General features: G+C 37.0%; 1 protein-coding gene across 1 annotated transcript in view; it reads left to right on the top strand.

Moving 5' to 3' along the window:
• Positions 1–27,189, top strand: part of mgat5 (alpha-1,6-mannosylglycoprotein 6-beta-N-acetylglucosaminyltransferase) — a 65,282-nt gene that overhangs the window by 10,929 nt on the left and 27,164 nt on the right. Inside the window, exon 3 of the mRNA XM_079593981.1 lies at positions 7,919–8,086. Within this exon, the coding sequence (XP_079450107.1) occupies positions 7,919–8,086 (168 nt within the window). The remainder of the gene's footprint in view (positions 1–7,918; positions 8,087–27,189) is intronic.

The raw sequence follows: 27,189 nt of genomic DNA, 5'->3' as shown, positions 1-27,189 counted from the left end.
CATCCAGCAGTCAGTTTGAAGTCAGTTTTTCATATCAGCCGTATAAATCGACACGGCTGCAGCACTGCGGCTTGTTATAACTCCTCTGGCTTTGTCTTTCCCTGCGTTTTTTTTGTTATCTTCCACTGCATGCTTTAACCTATATTTAGCTCCCATGATGACCTGAGGCTGCAGCTGAGAAGCGATGCCGTGCAGAAGTCGCATTTGTGATGGACCGCAACCATAACAATCAATGTTTATAGAGACAATGTCATCGTTCTTAAGCAGAAGAAAGCTGCGGCGGTGTCTGCTTTAGCCCTTCTCTCGGAACACAGCCGTCGATAACTTATTCATGCCGCTAATAGAGGCGCTCCGTTGGGCAAGAGGCCTCATTACGGCCCACGGATGACTATCGATCCAGAAGCAAAGACACACACCACACAGCTTCTTGCAAACAATACGCCCACCGTTTCTTGCACTAAACAGCTTCTTTTACAGGTGAAGTCTCAATTTTTGTTGTATTTACTGGGTTCAAGAAACCTCCAGAGGTGTTTGGTGCAAGTGAACACGTTACTTTTGGGTTTCTCGTTTAGGAGGATTGACCCCGATAGCATACCGCGTGCTCCAGCAGGTGAAATGTCATACGTGTAAGACGTAGCCGTGGTAACATTATCAGCACCAAATGCCTTAGTCGGTTGGTTATAATGCTAATTAAGGTCCATGCTATTAGAGGTAACTCAACCAGTGTGAGGAGGAAGTACTTCATTTTCTCAAGGCAGGGGTCATCAACAGGGGATCCGTGATGGGTTGTGTTGCAGGGGGTCTGATAATTATTGTATGATCTCAACATTTGTTTTTAGCAAAAAACGCTATCTTTGGCAAATCTCAAAAGCAATATACATTTAGCGAATTGTGCATTATAATGTAGTGAGGTCTAAAAAATGTTTTGCTTTAAAATGAGTCATTATTTATGTATTTAGACACCGTACAATAGAATCTGTTGGTTTTAATTGCGGTTTTCACTTGGTAGATAAAATGGGTCTGTGGTGGTGTTTCAGAAGATCCAATATTTGTTGTTTATACAGCCTTTTATCTAGGTCAGGGGTGTCAAACAAAGGAGTTTATCTTCAACCCTAAATCAAACACACCTGATCCAGCTAATCAAGTCATTCAGGCTTATTAACTACAGGTGTGTGTGTGTTGAAGCAGGGTTGGGACTAAACTTTGGATCTGAGTTTGACAACCCTGATCTATGTTTACATTAGATCAAGTGGCCAAGTTAAGTTGCTACTACTTACATGTTTCAAATGATAAGCCATATTTGAGGGGGATGGATGATAGGAGAACGTTATGACTTCCTACCCGACATAGGCCTACTGTAATTACCACAGGGAAATTTGACTACCGGTAATACAATTGTGTTTAGTTGACTATTAGGGGGCAGCCCTTAATAGTTATTGACTATTAATTGAATAACCAATTTTCGGCCATTTCATGAAAATAATCGCGATTTTCACTTGGTGGCGAATGCGGGCAACAACAAAAAAAAACTCAGGTTTCAATATTAAGTCCATTTCTAGAAGGAACTCATCTGCGAGTGTTAAACACGTTTGACAATATTTGTAAACTTCTTGGCATATCATTCTTAGTGGTTTGGCTGTGATCCACAGTGAGCCTTGGTTCATTGTTGGCTTGCTGCGATAATCGGTGTTCAGCCGCACAATTAGAGAACAGACACAACAATTAAAAACTGATCAGCAGCCAAGATTTCATTTATCACGTGGCGACAGTGAGGCGAGCTGACTGACAAGATGATGGCGGAAATGTAAAAGCTTCTATTTTGGCAATATTTTGGATTTAAGAGTAATGCTAATAGGAATCATGCAAACATAATCATAAATAATAATAATGAACCCACCATTCAAGCAATTGCAGCTCATTCGAAAGCGAAAGTAAAATGCGCAAGGCCGTACAGGCATTCATAAGCGTTAAACCTAGCCAAGCCCCCATTATTACGGGTGTTGCTACACATCGATTAAACGGTCCGGTGGGAACATTTCTTCGAAGAACAGATTCCCGTCTCAACCTGATCTGTTCCTGTTTGACCTGTTCAATTCAAGTACAGTGACATCTGTGATAGAATCAAGTTCCTTTTTAGTTTAGTTTTAGTTTGCTGTATGTCCAAGTATTGTATTCTGGTCCGCTTTCTGCTTTTCCTGTAAACCAGAACTGCGGCGTTTTGTTCATAATGTGGATCTATATCTTGCTCTCCGTAATCTAATCTTGGTCAGTATATTGTCTCCTGTCTACATCGCGTCTCGCTGAAGCTCCAGGAGATGCATCCCATTTGCAGTTAATAAGTGAGACAGACAGACAGACAGACAGGTGAGGAGAGAGTTACAGACACCCAGAAATTATTAAACCAGGCCAAAGCGAAAGATCAATTTGTATTATCCGTTGAGAGTGAAAGTGAGAGAGTGCTAGAGAAAGAGACCGAAATGTAAGGTCAGATCTGACTCACCGTGGTAATATGAAGGGTAAAAACACAAATTCAGATCTGGGTTAGACTCATCTAACTTAACCCTAACTTGACCATCTTAACCCAGTCTAAACTATAATGATGGTCATCAATGGTGGTTTTATGTTAGGGTGGTATACGCTTTGAAATATAGAAGAATTTACAGATTCCTTTATGTCTGAAATTTTTCTATGCTTTTGTGGCATTTTTTTAAATTCATGTTTTTATTGTATCATTATTTGTTTAATATTAAAGTATGTTTTTGATTTATTTTATATATATATATATATATATATATATATATATATGCGCAGAACTGATTTTTAAGTATTGTTTAATTTCTACTTTTTAAAAATAAGATAGTGAACAATAGTTTAAAACTAGTTATCATGATTTTTCATGGACGATTCCGATTTCATTCTACAAGCAAATTGGCCGATTCTGATACCAGTTGCTGATGATTTTTTTAATTTTATTTTTTAAAATAAACTGGCCATAAAAATGTCTGTATTTAATATCTGCATCCATTTGAAAATAGAGGCAACCACTGCATTTTAATCACCATCCAAACAAAGATGCTATGAACATTGTTTTTTAATTAGATTGTATTTCAAGATTTAGAACAAAAACCGAGTGGTCTGACTTTAGATTTGTGAAATTATGCCATACCTGCAAAAAAAAAAAAAAAAAAAAAACAGTAGACGGACTAAAAAATTCACTCTCTGCCAGTAGGTGGCACTTATGGAACAGACAGCAGCGCGTTTTTTTTAGTACCACTGTACACAAAGTAGCACTGCGCTTATTAACACTACTTTTTTATAGAGAGATAAGAGAAAAAGAAAATGCCAGCGAAACTTTTCTTAAGACAGCCTGTTCCTAGGCCTGTCACGATAACAAATTTTGCTGGACGATAAATTGTCCAAGAAATTATCGCGATAAACGATAATATCGTCGATCTGAGACCATTTTCATCTAGAATAATGATAATGGCATAATAATGCACATACACCTTTCAAAATTCAATAAACGTGTATTTCCAAAGACTATTTAACAATGAAAATGGAAAACATTTTCAATATCCACAATAACAATGAACAAAACTACCAAAAACAATAAAAGCAATGGACTCTCAGTCTCTCAGTTCACACAGATGATAATGAACTAGTTCATGTTCATAGTTCTTTTTTTTTTTTAAATGAACTAAGTTCACATATCTAAAAATGAACTAGTTCACGTTCATTTGTTAAATTCTTTTAACAAAGATGTAGGCTATTATTAATAATAATGTTATTTCAACACAATATCTCGTTATTTCGAAATAATATGTGTGCGTGCATCTGTAAATCCGGTGACACGTGTATTGATTTTTATTAATAAACAAGTGTTTTCTCTAAAAGTGTCGACTCGGCTGCAAAGATGAAGTTGACGATCGCCATCTCCGTGTGAACGCGCTTACAGAGAGAAATGCACATAAGCCTAATAATCGATTACATAATCAGAGAGTAGCCTTTTTCTTTTTGAATTATTTCGTTTAAAGACATTTCAAGCTTTGTGTATTTGGTGTATTTGTCGTGTCTGTGTGAGGCATACACTGCAGTTTCGTTAAGTTAGGATGTGCTCTAGTTCACGTGCGCAATTGAGCGCGCGAGCGCCTCCGTTATATTTGTTTCGTCGGCCTATTCATTAAATACAGGCAATTGGTTGATGAAAAATTGATTAAAATTAAGATACAATTTATACAAAACGAAATTCACTTTAAAGAAAGGCTTTCTATAACAACTTCAACTTCAACGGTCAAAATCATGTCTGACCCGCTCCATGTCTCATATTGCGCATCCTATACTCGGTCGTGCTGTTCACTTTTCATAAATCAACATAAATGGGGAAAAAAAATAACATTATAATATTTTAACAAATATGAAACGCTTTTTTTAATGGCTATAGTATAGTAGGCCTACATATCCTACTCTCTATTTGTACAAATTTCTGCACATTAATTTAATTCTGAATTTTGCTCATGTTGAAAGGCATTTGTTCAAATCAAGTTCACGGATAATTGTGCGTGCATTTATTAGCCTAATCATTATGATACTAAAATCCTAACAAATAGGCTATGCTATGTACAAAAAAATCAGATGAGTTCTTTCGAAAAATCTCTCGTTCACGTTCATTGTATGAAAAGTGATTCGTTCAGTTCAGGGTTCGGCGAAAATATGAACGCGTTCATGCACAACACTGGTTTTAGTCGATAGGCTACTGTTTTACAACAAATGCGACATACCGGCTCGCTCAGGTTAAGTGGTTCACCACGGTCATTCGGTTTGAATCCGAAGTGCTCCCACACTGCAGCTGTCGCGTTTGGCTTTGAAACCAATTCCATGTCACAACTTGCGTCTAGTCTTTTCGCTCTACTCGGCAGTCGCCTCAAGCACTCCCGCCTTCCCACACAAAGTCCATGTGACTGACAAGCGCCGCCTCCCCACACAAAAAACAATGCAACTGACAAGAGGGTTCACTTCTCCTACGCTTAGGAAACGATAGTTGTCGTTCAGTCGCGGATAACAAACAAGTATGCAAATGAAATTATCGCGGCTAGAAAAATTATCGAGGTCATTTTTTTTTATCGTGCGATTAATCGATTTATCGACTATCGCGACAGGCCTACCTGTTCCCTTCAGAGACATTCATATAAACCCCCAAACCCAATTATTCTTCCCATATTTTGAGCATCTTGAACAGTGAGCTTGCTATACCTGACACAGTATTTGCTCTGCTGGCGCGTCTGTGTTCTCCTCTTTGTCACGAGGAGAACAGCACGTTCTCAGCACGTTCCATCTCTGGTCTGTGTTAACGTCCTGTTTACAGACTTTGTAATATTTCCACACAAATTACATTTTGGGAAGTGCAGAAGTTTGAAGAATTGCAGTGCAGTTTGTGTGCAAGTCCAAAATAGAAATCGGACAAAAATTGGCTGGCCGACTGATGCCCCTCTATTTAAAACAATGAAAGCATATTCATTATGTATATTTGATAATTATTATAAATGATTGTTGTCATTTGTGGCATTATATTTTTGCTAAATTGTATAATGTAATATAATTATAAAAAATGAATAATGTAAAAAGATGGGATTTTAATCCACTTTTTTCATTTGGAATGAGTGGCTTATATTTAAAGTTATTATCCGAACAATTTTTTAATTAATTTACATGTGAATATTGTTGGATGCTTTTAAATATCGGTAGAAGAAGTTTTTGTTTTGTTTTCTGTTTTCCCTCAAAACGGTGCAAAAACTCTAGTTTTTCAAGTCACGATGCCATTATTATCTGACTGTAACATTTGTTATTCCCGCAAAACAGTGGAACTGACAAATAAGTACTTCTGTACTGTGAAAAATGTTAAAGGTGCAGTATTTAATATTGACAGCTAGTGGTTGAAATGGGTACTGCAGTCCAAATTCTAAATATTGTAGAGGAGTTCCTCACGCCCCTTCCTCCTCAGACTCGACGCTCACGCGGGTTGCCAGATTGAGGACACAACAGGAACGAGCGCAGTTGACATTGGAAAGCGACGAGCCTTACACTGCAAGTTGGACAGCTAATGTATACGTTTGCAGTGTTTTATTGTTGATGCTTTTTAGGTCGGGTAGAATCTGCGATCTCTCACGCAGTTCATTTGCTGGCTTCCATGGCTACAAAACGCTGCGTTTTCTGCCAACTGGCAACCCAAGATGTCGAAATACTTTTGGTTGCTTTGGCAGTGGCCAGAATCACACAGACCAAAACAAAAAACAGACTTTCTGACACGGAACTCACATTTCAAAGTAGATTAAATGGTTGTCACGTTGTTTTTCGGAGAAACAAGTATTTGAACTTAGCATGATTCCTAGCTTTAGCACCTTTAAGTCACATGCCGGTTATGCAAGTGTGACTGGCCCTGAAGGGTTTACTGCTCTCTGAGGGATTTAGTCCTGGGAAGTGTGATGATGATGTCATGACGTCATCATAATTGTGAGTAGAGGTAGTATTCGGTGACATAGAAATATGGATTATACTCTTGTCTCCATCTGTCAGAGAAAATCCGACTGGATTTGGACAATTATTTGAGCCAGAGAGAAAGAGATGAAATGAGTTAAATGAGTTAAGACATTCACAAGTTTAACTTTCATAATGTGACGCGTTTATGCATGAAAAATTATATTTAGAGAAAGAACAAGTAGTTTAAAAGGCTTTGTGAATTATGTCAATGGAAATCATATTTGTTCTTCATTCGAGTAGTTGCCACGAGGTGATGTCACCCAGAATCCCCTAAGAGGAGAAATGCTCCATGGTAAAAGAATGATACCTATTCATCCTCCCTCTGTATTTTTATAGTTTATTACATGTGGTGTGTTTGTTTACTGGATTCTTTAAACTGGATTACTGAATCAAGAATCAATCTCTACTAAATGAATCTCGGGATTCTTATTCATAATTGCATTCGGATCATTCCACGCCCCGCTCGTCCTCTCTGAGTCTCTCTGCATTTGAGCATAATCATCTTTCATAGTGTGTTATCAAGATGAAACTCCAGATTATTGAGTTATGGAGCATATGGATGGTTCTTAATCCCTCTGTTCTGCAGGAAGCTTGGGTTTCAGCTGAAATCATATTAAAACCTGTTTGAAATGCTGAAGGTGTGTTGACCTCATTCAGTTAGTGTGTGGGGGTATGAAAATGCCTATTTCTTCACCATAATGATTTGTTCTATTCTTTTCTATTCTATTTGTACAGAATACAAGATGGATAAATGCTTAGTTTGAAACTTGTGGCAGACAAAGTAAAAAATCAAAGAAAAAAACGACTTATTTACAGATATTTGCATATGTTGCGTATTTATGCACTCATGAAATTTCAGTCGGATGCAAAACATTTAAAAAATAAGCCTGTTTGTTTGCATATATAATATAATTATATATATATATTAGGGATGCATAACGATTAATCGTAATTAATCGTTTGCAGAATAAAAGTTTTTGTTTACATCATATATGTGTGTGTACTGTGTATAATAATTATGTATATATAAATATACAAACATGCATGTATAATTTTCAGAAAGAAATCTATTTATATATTAAGTATTTATAATTATATATAATATAAATAATATTTAAATATAAAAATGTATATAAACATGTAAATATTTTTTAAATATATACATGCATGTGTGTGTATTTATAAATACATAATTATTTTACACAGTACACTCACATATATGATGTAAACTTTTATTCTGCAAACGATTAATTGCGATTAATCGTTATGCATCCCTAATATATATATATATATATATATATTAATTTTAGTCTTTAATAATTACTGCGTTTATTCCATTGTAATCTTTTAGCTGATTATATGTATATAATATTCTTTCGTGCAGATCTGAAGAAGACTCTAGCTGTTCTTCTGGACAATATAATGCAGAGATTATCAAAGCTGGAGTCTAAAGTGGACAATATCATATACAACGGCACAAGTACTAACCTGACCAATGGAACCGGGACCCCTGGACCGAACCCTGTCAACCCAGAGAAAGTCAACGTGGCAGGTACAGATGGTCGTTCTCATCATACTTTACTCTTTGCACTGATATATTTTCTGTTAATCTTCCTATATTGAGAATTTGAGCATTTCTAATTTTCCTTGACCCCCCCTTCCCCATTTTCAAAGTCAGCGTCCCTCCGTAGACCTCTGAGAAAACACGGCACTCTTTACACGTCGCGGCACGCACTCTTGTATGCAACACACACACACACACACGCACACACACACACACTCACAGTTCCATGCCCTCTTTATTGGACTCAATTGATTTTCCTTCAGCTACAAGATGATTAACGACTATGTTAGAAAACGTAGTTTCACCATCAAGTGTTTGCTAGAAAGGGCTTGGTTATGTAGCTTTGTATTGAAAAACAACAAGATATGAATCAGCAAATAATGTAGGATGTGGCTTTGCTTAGTCCATTTTTGTGTTCTTTAAAAGTAGAAGTAATTTTCTTTAGGATCATGTGTTCCTCTATGGTTTCCTCTGTGGTTTACAGTTACGCTAGTTGATTTTTACTACAGTACATCTGTGTTTATTAATCCGCTGATGTAGTGTTGTTTCAGGTTGTAGTGACAGACTGAGAGTTTATGTAGCTTGAATTTGTCACTACATAAGTCACTAAAGCGAAGTTTGACTTGGCAGAATTAAAGTTTGATTATAATTTGGCAGTGTGTGTATTCTGTGGGCACAATGCCACCTGGGAGACTGTTGTTGACTGATGTAAATGTAATGCTGTGGTTATTTGGACATCTGCCATCATGCCATGATAAAAAAACTATGGTATTCTCTATCATTTGGTTGTATTGAATATACCAAAGTATAATGGTATTACCATCTGTTGCAATCACTGTACCATACTATCACAGTCTGTACTTGTAACATCACAGGGATTGTTTAAGGTTATCAATATCATTTTGTACATTTTACACAATAATACCATGTTTTAAAACATGAAAATGAACCATGGCGTTGTTATAGTTCAACTCTAGTAGCCATGTTTCTTTTAGAAGATTGGTTTCACTACAAATACTAGTTGAACTATGGTTGCTGTTGTTAATTTTCATAAATATCACAACAATAGCATGTTTTTATGACATGTGCCACAGAAATACTATGTTTTTTTGGATATGTACAATGGTAATACAATGTTTCTGGACGTTTACCACATTAATTCCATTTTCTTTTGTTCATGTACAACTGAAATGCAATAGTTTACCATTGGACATTTACCACTACTGTATATTAGCATGTACTGTACAAATACTACTATGTCTATGGCATTTACCACAGTAGCATCATGTTTTTCTCTGTGTACAGTTCCATTGCCATGGCTTTGGATATTTACTACAGCAATACCATGTTTTCGTGTGCATGTACAGCTTTCTTGTGCATGTACAGTAATACCATGTTTTCTTATGCATGTACAGTAATACCATGTTTTCTTGTGCATGTACAGTAATACCATGTTTTCTTGTGCATGTACAGTAATACCATGATTTGGACATGGACAGTAATGACATGGTTTTTGGAAAGTTACCATAGTAATGCTATTTTTGTGCATTTACGGGTGTAGTACCACTGTTATACCATGTTTCTTTGAAGTAACATGTAAAACATATGGTAATCATTTAGTTCCATGCTTATATTAAAATACCATGGTATTACCATCTGATGCATTCGCTGTAACCTGGCACCGCCTCTGTGCTTTTCCGTCAAAGGTGTGTGTGATTTCTCTGTCGCTCGACTTGATGTGTGTGCGGATGTGATCCATCGCCTCTGACTCACTGAGCTTAATATAGGACAAACCCCTGTTGAGTCATGTGGCGCTTGACAGTGGCTGGATATCGCTAACTCTCTCTCTCTGACTGCTTTTGTGACGGACCGCTGCGATGACAGTTCTGGCGACAACCTTTGTTTATATCTCAAACTGAGCTAAACTGCTTTAAGGCACATTAAGCAGCAAAGGCAGGTTAAAATAACAGTATGTGTGATGGATATGGTGTGGTGTTATGTAACACACACTGTCCTGTCAATGCTAACTTGGTTTGCGAAGACTGCGCAGTGCATACATAATTTAGCTTATTATGTGCATATAATTTTATTTAATATTAATGTTATTTAGTGCATAATTTCACGCTAGCATCCCCAAAACAACACAATGTACACTCTATCTAGCAACTTCTGTACAACACTTTAAAACCCTACACGCTAAAACCACCTAGAAGACACGATTTTTCTAATGTGTTAGCAAAGTGTTGAAATGTAATTGTAGGTCTCTAAAAGACTAGATCTTTTAAGACTACAGGACACGGTCGACATGCCATAAGCTAGATTTCCATCCAAACGTGAGGCGAATCTTTTCAAAGTTCGCGAAAAACCCAGAATCGGGCGCGTTTCCATCAAGTTGTTTGAGCGGATGAAAGTGGTATTGGTAACCTAGTAACCAACAGTAAATAAAACACTATCAGCGGAAACAGCCGATTAGGCACTTTGGTTTAATGTTCGCTACGTCAGAATTTATTCAGCAAATGCGTTTCCATCTCCCATTATTCGTACTAGCGTAAAAACGTTTGTCGAATTAAGGGATTTCTTTTTTCTAAATTTGGCGTTTCCATCACTCGCTTCTGATGCGATACTTCAAAATGCGCATTAAAACAGGGTGATAGAAACGTCAATATAGATGTTTTTGAGAACTCAAACCAACATTTTCAGATGCAAGTCATAGTTCAGGATGACGGCAGCTTGAATCTTTTCTTGCAGTCCCAAGCTCTCTAAAGCGCTATTATTCATTGACGAATGACTGAGAAGTGGGGCCTGGCAGCTAGTGAAGAAACGAAAGAAAAGTCCTGCTTCTCAAAGCTATCAAACGACTCTTTATAGTCCATCAACATGATGACAAATCTAAGCAATACCGTCTGAGAGGCCCGCACAAAGACTCATTGTGGTCTTCATGTTGGAACTGTAAAACGGTGAATGTACGTGTGAACTCTTGCACCCACACAAGAGAACATTCGCCTTCTGCTCGTTCTCGCAGAGTTCCTCTCAATGGGTGCATTTAATGTTTGAAGAAGGAAAAAAGAGTTTGAAGAAATGGAAGGGTTTTTTGTTTCGTAGGTCACCTGCCGTTAGCCTAAAAAAAAATGCTATGTTTCCCAGCAGCCTCTTTGTTGCAGCGTTTGAACGTGTTTTTTGTTTTTTACTCTCAGTTGACATCGATATCATGATGAGCGCAGCCGCGATAGTCACATCGCAGGATGTGCGATGTCAAGAATTGTTAATCCGTATAGACCTGGCACCACGGTTTGAAGTTTAACCATACAGAGAAAGTTTCTAATTTGCATGTGTTTATTGTCCTGTCAGTTTAAAAATTCAAGCGATTTTAAACCTTTCGAGCACAAGACGACACTGAAGAGATCTCAATTCTGAACGCAAACATCGAAATCCGTTCTCTTTCGCGGCTATTTATGCTTGAATGGACTTATACACGCAAAATCACCCCAATAATTCTAGAATTATTAATTCTTTCTAAAAAGAGCTATTCCCATGTGAATTTTTTTTTTTTCATATCGCAATATACTGTATATCTCACAATGTCGTTTTTTTTTTTATATCGTGTAGCCCTACAACGACCGATTGAATCTGTTTTCTGATTGGCTGAAAAACTTTATTAAGAGATCAGAGGGACCGAATCTATTTGTTGAGTTTGCTTTGGGAGCGTTCATATTTCTAGCAGCCTGTTAGCTTAGCTGTTTTTCATATGAATAATAATGTTTGTCACAACAAACTGAAGCTTGTAGTTAGCCTAGAAAGAATAGAAATTATTATTTTCAGCGTAGAAAGATAACCTAGTTACATTAAAAAAAACCCAGTTATTTTTCCAAATATTCAACTAACTGGTTTCTATGTTTATATTTTCTTCATTATCTTTTTTTTTTTTTAAATGTCCTTTTTTCTTGTGTGTAGGATTCTCACTGTTGTCTCTTTAATATGCATCAGAGTTGGATTAGCATATTATATCTGCATCAACGAATCTGATTAGTCACAACAAACTGATGCTAGAAAATAACTTATTTTCAAAGCAGCAAGGTCAACACAAGCTAAAACCATTTTTACAAAAACTGTATGAATATTTTGAGAGACTTTTTCAACTTTTTTCAAAAAATTTTTTAGACAGTCTCAAAGTTGAGTTAACACCTAGTATGTTAATGTTTGTTTTCCACCATCTCCACTTTCAGGATAACATCAGACCTGGATTGGCATTATCTCACATCTGCGGATCCACCCGATCAAAACCGTTGAACCGATTCCCGCCGATGTTATCTATCCAAACACGGCACGTTTCACCCAGGCTTTCTCTCTGTCTCAGAGGTTATCGGCATCGCGTGCCAGCAGCGAAGAGAGCCCAGGTGTTCGTGCGGCCTGTGTCTGTGTGTGTGCGTGTTTGTTTGCGCCAGCGGTGTCTGTTACCGTCTCTCTGGACGCTGCTGAAATGACGCCGCTGGCACGCTCTACGGTTCTGGCTCTTGACTCCTCGGAGAGAGAAGGAGAACGAGAGACACAGACAGAGATGCCCACTGTTAGCAAACAGAATGGCTGGCTTCATTGTGCTCGTAGATGCCGCTGGTGGACGCAAGGCCAACGTGTAATTAATAAGCTAAACACTTGCAGGCTAAGAACAATAGCACAAAGACCACGTTCATCCTTGCTAGCGAGAAGAGACCGAGCTAAAGTTAGAGTTAGGCCTGTTCATACCAAGAATGCTAACTATAGCCAGCCTAAAGATAACTATATTAGCATCCACACCAACGCACAATATACGTGCAGTTATGGCGTCTGCCGCTTTAAATGCTCGAGCTCTTTAAAGTTGGTGGTTTCTGATTGGCTGTTAATGTTTTTATCATTCATCAGCTGTAAAAAAAAAATCTGAAAGTGATTCCAACTATAATGCTCCTTTATATCGTTATCATTATAGTTATGGTGTGGACCTCCCATGTCTCACTGAATTGAAATGCTTATTAAAAATGTTAGTTATAGTTATCGTCCTTGGTGTGGACGGCCCTTTATTTAGTAAAGCTTTAACGCTATTCTCTAACGCCAAGTTTAAAAGTGAATTTATAAACATGTTTGATAAACAGATGTGAATGGTACCTCAAATGCGATGTCCTGCTACTTTTCTAAGCGAAAACGTTCGATTTTGACGTGAAAACTCGGATCAGCTTAAATTTAGGGTTGAAACATTTTGCCAAGTTTTATCACTTTCTTCAGATAATGTCTGACCAAAATTCTAGTTTGGTTTTCTTTTTTATCTCTTTTATACCACCGATCAGGCCAATAATTGTTTTCCTGTTGTGAGTGATAGATTAAAGTTACGATTTTTGACTGAATGAAAAATCTAATATTATAAGTTAAATCCGTAGTTTGAAATACTTGAAACAGAACTCAATCAATATAAACCAATACTGATTAAAAATCTTCAAATTTAAACAATATAGTACTAACATCATTTATCCCCACATAACAGGGATCATTTTAAATATTTAACATTTGTTTTCCCACAACAATGTCATTCGGAAACTGTTAGATTAGTGTCATTTGAACATATTGTTGTGGAAACGCTTCCGATTGTTTGGTGGCTCGGATTATTTGGCCATTGAACATAGAGCGCAGAATCAGATTCTCACATTTGCTTATCATTTCCCAGTTCTGGATGTTTATCACCTTGTTTTTGCTGTGGCGGAGGTCCCCAGAGAGTGTGTGGTTGGCTGTGGAGCGTTTCTGCTGTTGGTTTCATACATCCGGGGCGGATATGGCTTCCCCATTTAGGGAACTGGCTTTATCAGTAATACTGACCACAACTAGCGCAAAAGCTCTTCACCTATACAATCTAACCACCATGGGTACTTCCTGTTTTGTACTTCCTAAAAGACATCATTATGCATCATTTAGAAATAAACAACATTTAGCATTTTTAGAAATGAATAAAGATGGTATTTTAGTAAGCTTATAAAAAAAATTCCCCAAAAGTGTGAGTATTTTAGAAAGAAGCAAGGCTCACTCACACACAAACTTGTGTTCGGCCCGTGTGTGTGTGTGTGTGGCCCCGGAGGGTCTGGTTTGTGAGTTTCATCTGTCGGTTTTGATGCTTTTGTGTGTCACGAAGGAGTGTGTTGCTGATGGGAGAGCACACGTCTTTTTTTTCTCTGTGTTGTCTCCATTTGTGTGTAACTAATTGTCTGTCAGTCACATTGTTGGACTCTTTAGCTCTTGTGTAGTCAGAAATGTGATAGTTATCAGTGCTCGGTATTGAAAGGGCCATTGTGTTGGACGGTTCTCCTGTGGAGATTCAGAGAGATGGTCAACACACAGTGGAACTTAGATAAGGGCCCAAAACAGTTTTAGACAGTTTTAGTAATCCCTATGTAAAAGTGAAAAATAAAGGCTGTCTGTGGAACCTTCTGAATCCCCAATATCTTCATCCAAAGGCTTTCTGTATCTGCGAATCAGACCTACAGCAGCGACGTGGGGTAATTTTGGCCCATTTTTCTGTCCAGAACTGTTTCACCTCATATACTTTTGTGATGTGTTGCTTGAAACGACCGTTCCGGGTCATAAAACAGCATTACTGAGCTCACTTCTTGGACTTTGCTGTTCTGCCAAATACCTACCTACCTATTTATTTATCTATTTTACGTAAGGTTAGTTTTTATAAGTTCACGTAACCTGTCAGGAACATAGCTTGATCATGTTTAACCTCAAAATCATTAGGAAAAAAATGTTAAAATATATTTTATTTAAAGGGGTGGTTGAGTATGATTTCACTTTTCTAGCTTTAGTTAGTGTGTAATGTTGCTGTTTGAGCATAAACAACATCTGCAAAGTTACAACGCTCAAAGTTCAAAGGAAAGGGAGATATTTTCTTTAAAGAAAAAGCTTTTTAAGGACTACAACAAACGGCTGGTATAGGACTACACGACATTCCTCCCGGGTTAGTGACATCACAAACCCTACAATTTACATAAACCCCGCCCCCCGAACACGATTTATAGATTATCATGACAGAATATGCTAATCAATGACTAGAAGATAACTACACATGTGACATAAATTTATCAACTAACCATTCAGAAATGTTGTCTACATGTTGTCACTTCTTCCTGAGTCTCTCCATCTTTCTGACTCCGGTTTGAACATAAAAGGCTAAAAGCTTTAGAAGTTTTCAGTGCATGTCTGTGTGAGTGCAAGCTGTTGTAGCTCCGCCCTCTGTGCCGGGAGCAGTAGCTCATTTGCATTTAAAGGGACAGACACAAAAGAGGCGTTTTTGCTCACCCTCAAAAAGTAACAACTTTAACATGCTATATAAAAATATCTGTGGTATTTTGAGCTAAAACTTCACATACACGCGCTGGCGACATCAGAGATTTATTTTAAATCTTGTGAAAAGAGCGTTATACAACCCCTTTAAAGAAAATGACAGGTATACAGAATAAATTATTTTGTTATGCTGGTTGAAAGTCTCCTATCCTGATAGCAATCACTATGTTAAGCGGTCTAAATGTATTTTTATAAATATATATCGTCTGTGGAAGGCGTAGGACCATAAAATGTTCGTTCAATTATCGCATTCGTTCCGAATGAAATAATAGCATGTGTTCGCTCTCAGTCAACGTGTGTTTGCATACCACTGCGAAGCCTGTTCACGCAGACATCGTACTGTAAAGTTTTATCACCGGTGAATGATACATGATGTATTCCAATAACGTTGCCTCTGGTCGTCTCACGTCTGGTCTGTGTTCATGTGTTGGAGGCGTGGCTTTGGATGACGATTTGCAGTGAGGGTTAGGGATCGTATGCTTTCAATGCTACCAGGCTAAAGTTAGCATTTCCCACATCACCTACTGCACACACACACACACACACACAAATTCAAAATAGCATAATGCAAAAGATCACATTCTCTTTACTATAATGCAAAAAAATGCATAATATGTGTGTACATACAAAGTTTCCATTCAGAGTAGTTAAAAAATATATTATATAATATTAATTAGAATAGCATATTAAAAATGTTAATAAAAAACAAATGCACAAATAAATCGTCAATGTATTTTTTTTTATTTATTTTTTTACCATGTTTCATTTGGCAAATTTTGAACATTTTGATGAAAATAATGTCTCTTTATATATACTTTATACAGTATGTGCAATGTGGCCTGGACTTGTTTTCATGAGATTCACCTGTATTTAAACAGCAATCATCCTCATTTAAAAATTAAACGTGTGTGAGTCACATCCATTTGAAAGCTTCAGCAAAACCATTCCTGCTTGGCAGGGAGACTGAATGGCCTCAAATCGCCTAGAACAGAGATTACACACACACACACAGCACTGTACATTCACTCTCTGTAGAAGTGCCCTTGGTGTGTGTTTTCTGGCGTGAGAGAGACAAACACACACGGCTGCTCTGAGGGAAATTTGTCTCACTGAACCGCAAAAGAGAGAGAGACAGCTTTCCTGAGTGCTTTTCCTCTCTCGCTCCTCCATTTCTTGCTGTTTTCATCTCGCTGAAAGACACACTCATTGTCTGCTTGATGATTGTTGTGTTTGTCGTGCAGGGTCTCGCAGTAGCCTGGAGGAGTGTGTGATGGAAAACGCCCATCTGTGTGTGTGTGTTTATGAGAGAGAGTGTTTACGAGGGTGTATGTTAAGCCTGTGTCAAGCACAGCTGTTTTTTATGTAGCAGCAGCACATGCGGAAGAAAGTTGAAATTGCTCCATTTCTCTCTCTCCCTCTCAGCTAATCATTGTTTTTGCACCTGACAGTAATAATAAAGTTCAATAAAGTTCAAGATAGAAAAAAAATACATGTGACTACTGATATGTCTAGCAAGATGTTCTCAGCCAATCAACAATGAAACGTGTGATGATGTGATTGTGATTTCGTAGAGTCTTAAATATGCACTTCTGTGGTGATGAGGAAAGTATATTGAGTAATTGTGAGTATATAGTAAGGCAGTATGTAAATATTAAAGCATTTTTATACCAATTATATAATTGCATTTTTATACCATAAACTAGGTCAAATCTTGAATTCCTGATGCTTCTCTTTAACAGAAAAGGTCCCAAAAACCATCGAAAGCTAGTCAACTTTGATAGCGCGCAAAGAGATTGAGGCTAATATTAGCCTAAAGTACATGAACGTATGCACACTCGGAAAATAGTATGCCATATGCCATGCCAATAAGTACGTTTGGCGTACTATTTTCAACTGTTCAAAATATGATTTGCGACATGCTATTTTTAATATCAAATTCGGTTTACTATGGATAGCATGCACATTTGGAATTATGTTTAGCTAATATCAGTACAGATGATGTCAACACATCCCAGAATGCCTTGCCATTAACCTCTCTTGTCTAATCTCATTTCCTCTCATCTCAACAGAAAAAGTCAATAGAAAACCACCGCAGACAAATTGTATTAAGTGACGCAAGGGATTGTGGGTAACTTTAGCCTGATAATCGTGTATGATTGTGTACTTTTTCCAATGTGTTATGATTTGGGCAAAGTATTTATTATGCATACAATGAAAATTCGGAAAGCATATTGTAATGGTAGTACTATAAAAAGATATGGTAGATATAATAAGAGTAGTATGCTGTTATTCAAATTCAGCCTGGATTTAAACTTGGTATCATCGCATCACTGCATCCCATAATGCCGTGCATGGGCCTTCATGCTATTCGATTCTGTTTAGCAAAACAATTCCTCTCCAGTAGATGAGGATGTCCGGTGTCTATGTGAAACGGATCAGGTTTTGTTTGTATCCATTTAAGGCATGATTAAGGTCTAATTTAATTGCGTTTGTATGTTAAACACACCCAACCAGTCGATTGAGTTAGTGTTCAGAGACATATTTCACAGCTTGTTCTTGTCTTCTCCTCATAGTCATCCCTCTTTTTCCGTCTTTCAGCTATATTGTGGCTAATGTGCTTCATTAACTCATTTTGATTGTTTCTCCCATGAGCTTAGGGTTATTTCGTGTCATGTGACTCACAAAATGGCCTAAATTCTTTTAGCATGTGACCTGAAACGATGTGGATCTGTGAATGGCATATACGCCCTTTACAGTTTGGTGTTCCCTCAGTGGGGTGTGTTTGTTTCGTTTACAGGAAGAACTGTAACTGGTCTAGGTTGCGGCCAGCCATTGTTCTAGAGCGCCGGCATGTCTTACGCTTTATGAAGGAGAAAAAGAGAGCAGAAAGATGATCCAATCCTTGCAAATCAAATAATTGGAAATCACATGGCTAACATCCTTGCATGACTGGAGTTTGTGTCCTAGTCTCCCCTCCCTTTATCTCGTCTCGTCTTGTCTCCTCTCACTTGTGTGAAAAGACAAGTGACAAGTCTTTCCTCCCTGTGAACTTTTCCGCTCGCTCGTCTTCTCATCTCGTTTGTCGCATCTCTTCTTGTCTCTGTTTCTCCAATACACTCGTATTGTCTCCTCTCCGCTTATCTCTCTTCTTATCGGATCTTATTTATTCTCATCTCATCTTTCATTTTGCCTTATCTTGTTTCTTCTCCTCCTCTCTCTCTTTTCATCTTGTTTCTCTTCTAGTTTTGTCTCTTCTCGTCTCATCTTATATCATCTCATTTAATTTCATCTTATCTGTTTTCTTCTCCACTCTCTTTCTTCTTCTCACCATCCTCTCATCTAATCTCTTTTTGTCTCCTCTTTCTTGTTCTCTGCTTTTATCATATCTTGTTTCCCTCTTTTAGGACCGTCTATCGCTAAAAGGTCGCGATCTCGATTCAAACACCCACGCGATCTTATTCCTAAAGTACAATGATTCTACTATGTCTCAGGCCTGTTACACACCGCAAGCGTGAATGGCACATATTTTGCCGCTGCCTATGTTAATTAAAGAGAGTCGGTCGTCATGATTTCAATATGAATGCTCTCGTTCATATGAGCAGTAACAAAACACGTGCTGCTCACACTCTGCTGGCGCTTGCAATGTGAAACTGTTTAACCAAATATTTTAGGGACTTTGGTTAACCTTTGAAAGTACGATCATCACAATACAACATTCAAATCTGCGTTCGCGCTGCCACTGATCCGTAGAGAGCAGCTGCCTTGTAAATGTACAGTATGAAGCAGCTTCATCCAACCACACATTATCGTTATTTATTTCACAAACATTTAAATAACGGGCAGAGGTGGAAAGAGTAATAAAATATTGTACTCAAGTAAAAGTACTACTACTTCAATGAAATTTTACTTAAGTACAAGTAAAAGTACCGGTCTAAAAATCTACTCAAGTAAAAGTAAAAAGTAGCTAATTTAAAATTTACTCAGAGTAAAAGTTACTTAGTTACTTTTTTAACAGCGGGGTGGGGTGGGGGGCTCTCCCGTGTAGGGTCGTAACGGTATGAGATTTGCACAGTATGGCAATGTCTCAGAAAATATTACTATTAAAGGGATAGTTCACCCAAAAATGAAAATAAGCCCATGATTTACTCACCCTCAAGTCATCCTATAGGTGTATATGACATTCTTCTTTCAGAGTTATATTTAAAAAGTCCATTAAAGTGCCTCTATTCATCATAAAAGTGCTCCATACGGCTCTGGGGGGTTAATAAAGGCCTTCTAAAGCAAAGCAATGAGTTTAAGAAAAAAAATCCATATTTAACATGTTACAAAGTAAAATTCTAGCTTCCGGCCAAACGCAGTCTACTTGCGTCTAAAGCACAACTTATGACGTCGAAGTAGCGTAGTGCGTAATGGCGTAGCTTTAGACTTAAAGGGCACCTATTATGCCCCTTTTCACAAGATGTAAAATAAATCCAACACACATTTATGTTCAAACATCATGTTAAAGTGAATTTTGCATAATAGGTGCCCTTCGTGTGGCCGGAAGCTAGTTATTTTACTTTGTAAAGTTTTAAATATGGATATTTTTCTGACACAAACTCATCGCTTCACTTCAGAAGGCCTTTATTAACCCCCCTTTAATCAATTAATAAATAAATAAACGGTTATAATAAATTTATTGTTATTATTATTATTATTATTATCATCAGTTAAAAAATGACAGTTAAATGAATGAAAACAGTTTTTTTGGTTTAACAATGCTTTTATTATAACAAACTTAAAATTATGTGTTTGTTTTGTTTATTAAAATTTCAATAAAACATGTCTAATCAACTAAATTCAATAACTGACCAATGACCATTAGATAAACTATTTTTTAACATTAATAATTTATTAAAATGTTTAAGAATACTCCTATGAAATGTATTTTATTCAGAAAATGAATGTTTCTTTTTATGATTTAATACCAATAAATGTAAACTGTATCCTTTTATTTTTTGGGAAAGTTCTGCAGAACAGATTTATTAAATTAAACCATGGACCCAAAAAAAGATATTCCTTAAATAATGTTAAATCTTTTTAAATTCAAATTATTGTTGTTATTATTTTGAGAATTATGTTCTATAGGCATACGATAGTAATATATGCTATTTCTATCATAATTTCTCCTAGTTACACTAAACTTTTATTTTGACGGGTTCTAGTGAAGACCTGTTTCAGAGTGTATTTGACAATGGTTTTTCTCAAACAAAATGATGAAAATGCTCATTAGGCGTTCTCTCAGAGCAGCTCTCTAAATGTTCATGTATTCATGTCCTCATATTGTTTGTGAGAGGCTGAAAACACAATGAGCATCAGGCATACTTGAGTATGTAGTAGGCGCGACGCAGCTCATTCACACAGAGGCACGCAGAACAAGCATATTTACATAGCAGTCTTTTTGCGCTTTAATATTCAGAGACCATGTCGCGATTGGATTTATTGCACAGCTCTACTTTCAATTTATTAATATAGCCTACTACTATGACTGGATTCCGGGATTCACTCTGCAAACGGGACATACCCTTATCTGCACGGATGGATGGTGTTCTATGTTTCATCCTTTTGCAGCCACATTGCGTCCACACTTTTTGCACATTGGATAGGCTATCTATCCTCGAGGACAACCACGCGTTTTTCCTACATCTAAAGTAGCCTATTCACATACTGGCCATATGGTTCGCTTCATAAGAATTCGACGGCGTTTCACTTTCAGCTGGGTCTGCATGCATCACCTTTTATGCGCGTTTGTTCTTCCCATAGATAGACGGTTCTCCCGCCCTTCAATCAATGCAGTAGTTTCCGGAGCGCGATTATTATTATTTTTTTCCTTGAAAATTATTATTTTATTTATTTTTTACTCAGTAACGGATATGATTTTAAAATGGAGCGAATTACAATACTTCAAACAAAACGTACTTAAGTAAAAGTAAAATTACAGATTTAAAAAACTACTTAAAAAAGTAGAAGTACACAAAAAAACTACTCAATTACAGTAACGCGAGTAAATGTAATCCGTTACTTTCCACCTCTGATAACGGGATAAAAGTGTACTGGGATCAAAGTTTATAGACTTTTTGACATTGACTCAAAATTATTATTTTGTTCAAATTATTATTTTTAAATAGACAATGTACATTTTTGTCAGAACCTCTTGCATGTTATTTTGTCTAGTCTAATGTTTTTTTCTTCTAAATCTAAATCATTTTGCACCAAAAGATCATGATTCCTAATACATCTAGAATCATGGAGCTCTACTGTCTATACTTGTCTCATTTGACTCTTTTCATATTATCTCACCTTCTCCTTTCATCTCCTCTCATTTTGAGTCATCCCATCTCACTTCACCTGGTTTCCCCTCCTTTAATTTTGTATTATCTCATGTCATCTCACCTAGTTTCCTATCCACTCTTTTCATACTATATCATGTCATTTTCAACTCGCCTGCTTTCTTTTTTATCTCCTCTCATCTCAATCATCTCATCTCACCTGGATTCCACTCACCTTTTATCTTCCATCAACTCTTCTCATCTCAACTCTCCTCAACTCTCCTTAACGCTCCTCAACTCTTCTCATCTCAACTCTCCTCAACTCTTCTCATCTAAACTCTTCTAAACTCTCCTCAACTCTTCTCATCTCAACTCTCCTCATCTCAACTATCCTCAACTCTTCTCATCTCAATTCTCCTAAACTCTCATAAACTCTTCTAAACTCTCATAAACTCGTCTAAACTCTCCTCAACTCTTCTCATCTTAACTCTTCTAAACTCTTCTCAACTCTTCTAAACTCTCCTCAACTCTTCTCATCTCAGCTCTCCTCAACTCTCCTCAACTCTTCTCATCTCAACTCTTCTCATCTCAACTCTCCTCTACTCTTTTCATCTCAACTCTTCTATACTCTTCTAAACTCTCCTATACTCTTCTAAACTCTCCTCAACTCTTCTAAACTCTACTCAACTCTTCTAAACTCTACTCAACTCTCCTCAACTCTCCTCATCTCAACTCTTCCAAACTCTTCTCAACTCTTCTAAACTCTCCTCAACTCTTCTCATCTCAACTCTTCTCGTCTCAACTCTTCTCGTCTCAACTCTCCTCGTCTCAACTCTTCTCATCTCAACTCTTCTCATCTCAACTCTCTTCAACTCTTCTCATCTCAACTCTTCTCATCTCAACTCTCTTCAACTCTTCTCATCTCAACTCTTCTCCTCTCAGTCTTCTCAGCTCTCCTCAACTCTTCTCATCTCAACTCTTCTCATCTCAACTTTACTCAACTCTTCTAAACTTTACTCAACTATTCTAAACTCTACTCAACTCTCCTCAACTCTCCTCATCTCAACTCTTCTAAACTCTCCTCAACTCTTCTAAACTCTTCTCTTCTCGTCTCAACTCTTCTCGTCTCAACTCTTCTCGTCTCAACTCTTCTCGTCTCAACTCTTCTCGTCTCAACTCTTCTCGTCTCAACTCTTCTCGTCTCAACTCTTCTCGTCTCAACTCTCCTCGTCTCAACTCTCCTCGTCTCAACTCTCCTCGTCTCAACTCTCCTCGTCTCAACTCTCCTCGTCTCAACTCTCCTCGTCTCAACTCTCCTCGTCTCAACTCTCCTCGTCTCAACTCTCCTCGTCTCAACTCTCCTCGATTCCTCTCACCTTTTATCTTCCATCATCTCTTTTCATCTTGTACCAACTCTTCAACTTATCTCTTGTACCAACTCTTCAACTTATCTCAACACATCTCTTCTCAACTCTTCTCATCTCAATTCTTCTCAACTTGCCTGTATTTCTCTCCTCTCCCTTCATCTTGTATTAACTTGTCTCAACTCATCTCACCTGAATTCCTTTCCTCTCTTTTCATCTTGAACTCTTCAACTAAACACATCTCATCTCAACTCTTCTCACCTGATTTCATCTCAACTGTTCTCACCTCACCTGGATTCCTCTCCTCTCCCTTAACCCCTTCCTCAGCAAGGACCACTGGTGATCCTGATTTTTTTTTTTTTTTTTTCATTACTAGTTAAAAACATCACACTCTTACTTAATCTGGACAATATTAGCTTTATTAGGATGGTTTAAAACTCCAGCTTCGATATTTGACCACTGTTTATAATTAAACTGGTTTTCAGTGACATTAATTTCTTAATTTATCCCAGGAGTGCAAAATAATTCATCTGTAACGTTCGTTATTTGGAATAGAAATCATCACTTATACAGCAGCCATTCATCTCACTCCGGTTTATTTTGTGTTCATATACATACAATATCCACGATCCGCGAGGGATATTAGTCCAATGGTGCGCACATTTGGAGAAATAATGAATTATTATGACATTTTTTTTAAATATTTTATAATGCAGAAACACATTTCTATTCAAATATACTTGAAATAAGCGATCAAAAATGCTAAAAACAGCTAACAGAGCTAGCGATGACTCTACTCTTCTTGACTCCAGTAAACCATGACATCAGCGCGATATGATTCGTTTCTAAATCTGTCAATCATCCACGTGTTCAACGTGACCAAAAGGCTGTGCTTATTCACTGACGACGCGCTGTCTGTTTACTTCCTCATTCTGAGCTACGAGACAAACGCAACTAAACATCTCTTTGTGTGATTAAAACAAGCTAATAAAAGCAGGATTCAAGTCATCTGGTTTGTGTATGTGCTGTCTGTTCGATTTTGGTTATTGTATAGGAACAAAGAATGTTTACAGTATGCATGCTAGTAAAGATAGCCCCTAGCTTCGTATAAAATGCTCAATAAAACATATTTCAAAATATTTTTTTCACTTGAAACCATTTTAAACCGCGACCGGAATATGATTCAAATACTCGATGGTGTTTTAAAGTGAGCTTTAAGTAAAACTGTAATTTTAATAAATTATATTGTGCCATTTAGCTTGAGGCTACATGTTGAGCTAAATGCACCTGCTACATGAGCTTGACTAACGTTATTCCATACAATATTTTTTTTAAAAGAATTTTCAAGAACAGTTATTTTTTTGTTTGTAGACTGAAGATAATATATGTATTACTTGTATTAGTGGGATGACAGAGATTTAGATGACCAAGCAAATAACACAGGAATGCAGGCTATTATGGCTGATCTCAAACAAAAGAATAAGAATAAAAGAATAATGGAAGATTAAGTCTCTCACTGGCAGAAGTGTTAAATGTTGGTCAATTTACACTAATGGGCCATTTCTCCTCGCCAGACATTAGTCAAAGACTGTAAATGGGTATTTATAGGGCAATACACATACCTAAAAATGCATCTCTAAAGCCTCCCATGAAAACTTCTCCAAAGCCTCCCATGATAAGACCTTATAATAGGCTTCATAAAATGCATACTTTTAGTGATATCATCCTCAGATTTAAAATGAAGCATGACCACACTTGTAGCTACACTTTAGTTGTGGTTATAAGTTGATATCCTACATTTAAAAAAATATTTTATACATTTAATAAATATATCCTTAATATTTGTTGTTTTTGTTTTATGTTTGACCTTATATATCTCAATATTTATAACAGTTTGATGAATTTTGAGTCTTGAACTGTAAACTCTCAAGGGTTGGCTTTCTAAATATATGTTGGTTATGTGTCTATTCAGAATGAGTTCTGAGCAGAAATCTTTTTATTTTGGCTATGTCATGAATGCATCACTTGCCAAAATTGAGGGTGCAGAGGAAGGGTTGCATCGTCTCATTTCATCTCACCTGGATTCCTCTCCTTTATCATATCATCTTAACTCATGTCATCTCGTCTCATCTCATCTAGATTCCTGTCCTTTCATCTAGTCTTATCTTGTCTGGTCTCTTCTCCTTTCACGTGATCTCGTGTTGTCTCCTCTTACCACCTCTCTTTTACTCTCATCTTGTCTCCTTTTGTGTTTATGAACATATTATGATGTAACTGTCCTTTAATCTCTCAAATAGCTGTAAAATTAACTGATATGAATAGCTGTTAAAGCCTAAAACATTGTAATGTTTAATACACTTACAAACGGCAGCTCCGCAGGATGACATCATATACTTGTGTCAGCCTAGGCTTGATATTCCACTTTTGTTTGGCAGTTTAAACTCTGTAACTTGAGTCACTGAGATTTATTATCGCCATTATGCCCTTGAGCATTACTCTTTACTCCCGGGACCACCCGAGCGATTGTACTGAAACCGTGAAAGTGTAAAAGTCTGTGCTTGGATCAGGGTTTGTCTGCATAATGTGAGTGCGTGTTTGCATTCGAAAAGAGACCGGTTTGCTTGTACAGTAGATTATGTGTGCCTACTCCGCAGCACCTCACGTCCCTAAAGATCCGTTTCATTGGAATCTGCAAATAGTACAGTCATGATCCAAGGTTCTTTCATAACATATTTGTTGACTAAATCCATATCAGTAGTTTCACAGACGGAAAGAGATTTAGGAATTTGATGGCTTGACAGAAACTGTGACGGAGAGAAAGGAAAAAGCGAGGTTAGATTTGTGTTTGAACTTTCACTTCTAACTTTCCCTTAGGGCCAAAACAAAGCTGTGCCACTGTTATTTAAAAGCTGATGACTCCAGTCTTCATTCTAACCATTTTTTATGATCATTTCTTTATGTATGTCAAATTATGTATTTTGTTTAGCAAGAGGTTCATAAATGCTTCTCATGTTTGGAAATAATTTTGACGTGTTGCTTTTTCAAATGCACGTTATAAGCTATTCAAACTCACAGTGATTTCAGATGGAGCAGCATTTACTACTGATCACAGAGCCGTGCTTCACTGACTGTCCAATTTTTACCGTAAACGCATTGCTGAAAAAACGGTAATAAAATACTTCGTTTTTTAACACATCCTCGAACACTAAAGTAAATCTTAAATTTCCTTCGGGATGAATAAAAGTATCTATCCTATCCTAAAGATCGTAGGTGTCTCATGAATAACAAAAAACAAAAGCTAACTAACTAAAATCTAACTAAACAAAAAATATTCACAAAAATTTACCGTAATAGCAAAAATTCCGTTTTAATGATCTAATCACCCTTAAAATTAGATGATCAAAAAGACAGCCCGGAAAACTTCAACCAGAACTTACGACTTAGGAAACTGTTTAAGTTTACACATTGTTTGCTGTCTGACAAGGTTTAGTTTAATGTATTCTTGTGTTTTAAACCTTGCGAATAGCAACTTATTTAAAGTAATTTTGTAATGAACTAAAAACTTTATCACTTTCTTTAGTTGATTTCACTGGTGTAACTTTGTTTTAAAAGTTATAAACTGGGTGGTTATATACAGTAAAGTGCTTGCTCGAACCAACCAGTAAAGGTAGTTGATTTCTCGTAAAAAAAAAAGACAAAGAATATAACCATGATGTAACAGCTATTGTTAATAGTATTTGCAAGATGGAATTAAGTCCTGATCTTATCAACCTTATAAACCTTAAAAAATGTATGCATTATGTATTATGCAACATGGGTTAACCCTTAAAGACCTATACAGCCGCCGGCGGCTAAAAATAACTATTGTACTTGATGCTGACTGCAATAATAATGGGTTAGAAAAACAAAGAAAAGAACAGGCGAGTCAGGTGCTCCAAAAATGTTCTAGGTCTTTAAGGGTTACGTTTGCGACTTGTGTTTAAGATTTGTAATTTTTTTTCCTTTCTCCTCCAGTGCAAAGCGACAACAGAACTTATTTGAAGATAGTTTGAATGCACTT

This window comes from Phoxinus phoxinus (assembly GCF_949152265.1).
Source record: "Phoxinus phoxinus genome assembly, chromosome: 20".
NCBI lineage: Eukaryota > Metazoa > Chordata > Actinopteri > Cypriniformes > Leuciscidae > Phoxinus > Phoxinus phoxinus.
The sequence above is the reverse complement of the archived record's forward strand: the minus strand, read 5'-3'. Positions and strand labels throughout refer to the sequence as shown.